General features: G+C 38.2%; 1 protein-coding gene across 1 annotated transcript; it reads right to left on the bottom strand.

The window, feature by feature from the left end:
• Positions 1-214: 214 nt before the first annotated feature.
• On the bottom strand, positions 215-1,705 carry LOC113348675. The gene is made up of 2 exons (XM_026592527.1): positions 941-1,705; positions 215-850 (listed from the first exon to the last, which is right to left on the bottom strand). Exons 1-2 carry the CDS (start codon positions 1,608-1,610, stop codon positions 378-380), a joined length of 1,143 nt encoding a protein of 380 aa, XP_026448312.1. The 5' UTR covers positions 1,611-1,705; the 3' UTR covers positions 215-377.
• Between the last annotated feature and the right edge of the window lie 339 nt (positions 1,706-2,044).

A 2,044-nucleotide genomic window follows, 5' to 3' on the forward strand; every position in this document is an offset into this window, starting at 1 on the left:
GGTTCATGCTGGGATGCACTCGACTATTAATGCCCCCATTCCTCCTCATTCCTTGCTACAGTACAAAGTGCTGCTAATGGTTGACCATCTGTTACTAAACTCTCATTTTCAAATACTGTATCTAACTTGTAGTGTACTACATTTATTCTTCTTGCAGTTTGTTTGATCTTATCTTCGTTTGTGCATGCAAATGCAAACAAACAAACAGCACGGATAAGTGTAAGAATTTCATATGTGCAATGATACTTAACTTGGTAAAATTTCATTTGTTTGTTTCTAGATTGAGTACGTATTTACACGAGATCTTAATTTCTTGAATAAAATTAACACAAATAAATAAACTCCTAATACTAGGAAGAAAACAGTTCTGAATTCACTCACTCTCCCTTTTTAGTGACCAATCCTTGTTTAACCATTTCATTGTACTGATTCAAAGACTCCTGTCTCTGTAACCTCATTTCTTCATTAAACTTCTTAATGAACGCTTCAACTCGTCGATTCAAATCGTCCTGACTCAGCGACGGTTCTTTTCTCAACTTCCCAGAATTACCACGACGCAATGTAGTAGTAGTCGTATTTGCACCACCAACACCATCTTTGATAAACGTTTCAGATTTCTTCATCTTATTGAGCTGATTAAATTGATGATCAGACGATAATGGTGCTGCTGAGGAAGAAGATAACGATGACGATGACACGTGTGAAGAAGTAGGGTTGTGAGTTTCCCACGTATCAGATTTCTTGAGATGCCTGGCTAATGGAATTGATCTCCCTTCTGTTATCGTCTTCCATGTACTCTCTAAGGTATCGTTCCTCTTCCGGCTCGCCACTGATCGTAATCCTTTGCCACCTGAATAGTTCAAACTTATTAGCTTATAATAAAATAATCGGAAACAATTTGTTTGAAAAAAGTAACGTATAGTTCATTGAGAATTCATACCTTCGTTATTACTTTTAGTGTTTTTCCGATGACCAAATCTTGAAGACATAGGTGGTTTATCAGAATATTCCGATGGCATCTCAATCGAATCTCCTCTGTTTAGTGTCCATGTGGATGTAGAATTTACAGCCCCATCTGTAAATGTAGAGTCAATTACCGACTTCATTTCTGCAAGATTACTCTTCTCCAGTTGCCCGTACATCTTCTCCGGTTCCATTTCCAGCTTTGAGACAACAGGATTCTTTTTGTCCGTTACAAAATCATCAAGAACCTCCGGCTCTGTGATTACAGGATAATTTCTCGAGATAACAAAAATTTCCTTATCATCATCAACAGAAGAGATTGGGAAATCTGGAAGAGATTGATTCGCTTGAATCTTGTTAACCGCAGTTGTAGTTGTTAAAATCTCCATATCCTGATCATCCGTGATCTTATCACCATGTTGATGATGAAACCTCGAAGAAGCAGCAATTGTAAGGATAATACCGTTAATTAGTATGTATAGATAAGGAGGTGCGAGCCATGATTTCATAGAGTTCCATAGTTGAGGAAGTTGATTAACTATGAATTCTAATACTAACGGAAGTGATAGATTCAAAATGAATGCTGCTGATAGAAAACCAACAGAGATAAGCACAGTCTTCACAGATAGAATACTTGATACTGCCATTAAAATTTTGTTTTTCAAGGTTCTTGCTTTTTGCAGATAAGTATTGAGTTTTTTTCGGTTACAAAACAGAGCGACTCTGGTAGTGTGTAGAGGGAGAAATGAAATGAGTATATATAGATAAGGATTTCGACGAAATGTTGACCGTTAGATGTCACAGGAGAAAACATTAAATTGAGGTCGCAGGATATGGGCTACCTAAATTACGTCAGACGATGGGGTTCAGTAACTTCGTGTCAATAACCACCTGAACTCACCGGATGATTAGCTAAGCTTGAATGCTTTGGCTTATCTGCCCCGATCTGCCGACGCACCGCCAAAAGCCTTAAATGTAGAGCTGCAGCTTAGGCCATCTATTGGGTGTTCCGGAAATGCAACTAATAACACCCCCCAAGCCCAATGTAATGTTTCGCGAATGAAGTTACTTAATGAAAGTG

The sequence above is a fragment of the Papaver somniferum genome, chromosome 2 (genome assembly GCF_003573695.1).
Source record: "Papaver somniferum cultivar HN1 chromosome 2, ASM357369v1, whole genome shotgun sequence".
In the NCBI taxonomy this organism is placed as follows: domain Eukaryota; kingdom Viridiplantae; phylum Streptophyta; class Magnoliopsida; order Ranunculales; family Papaveraceae; genus Papaver; species Papaver somniferum.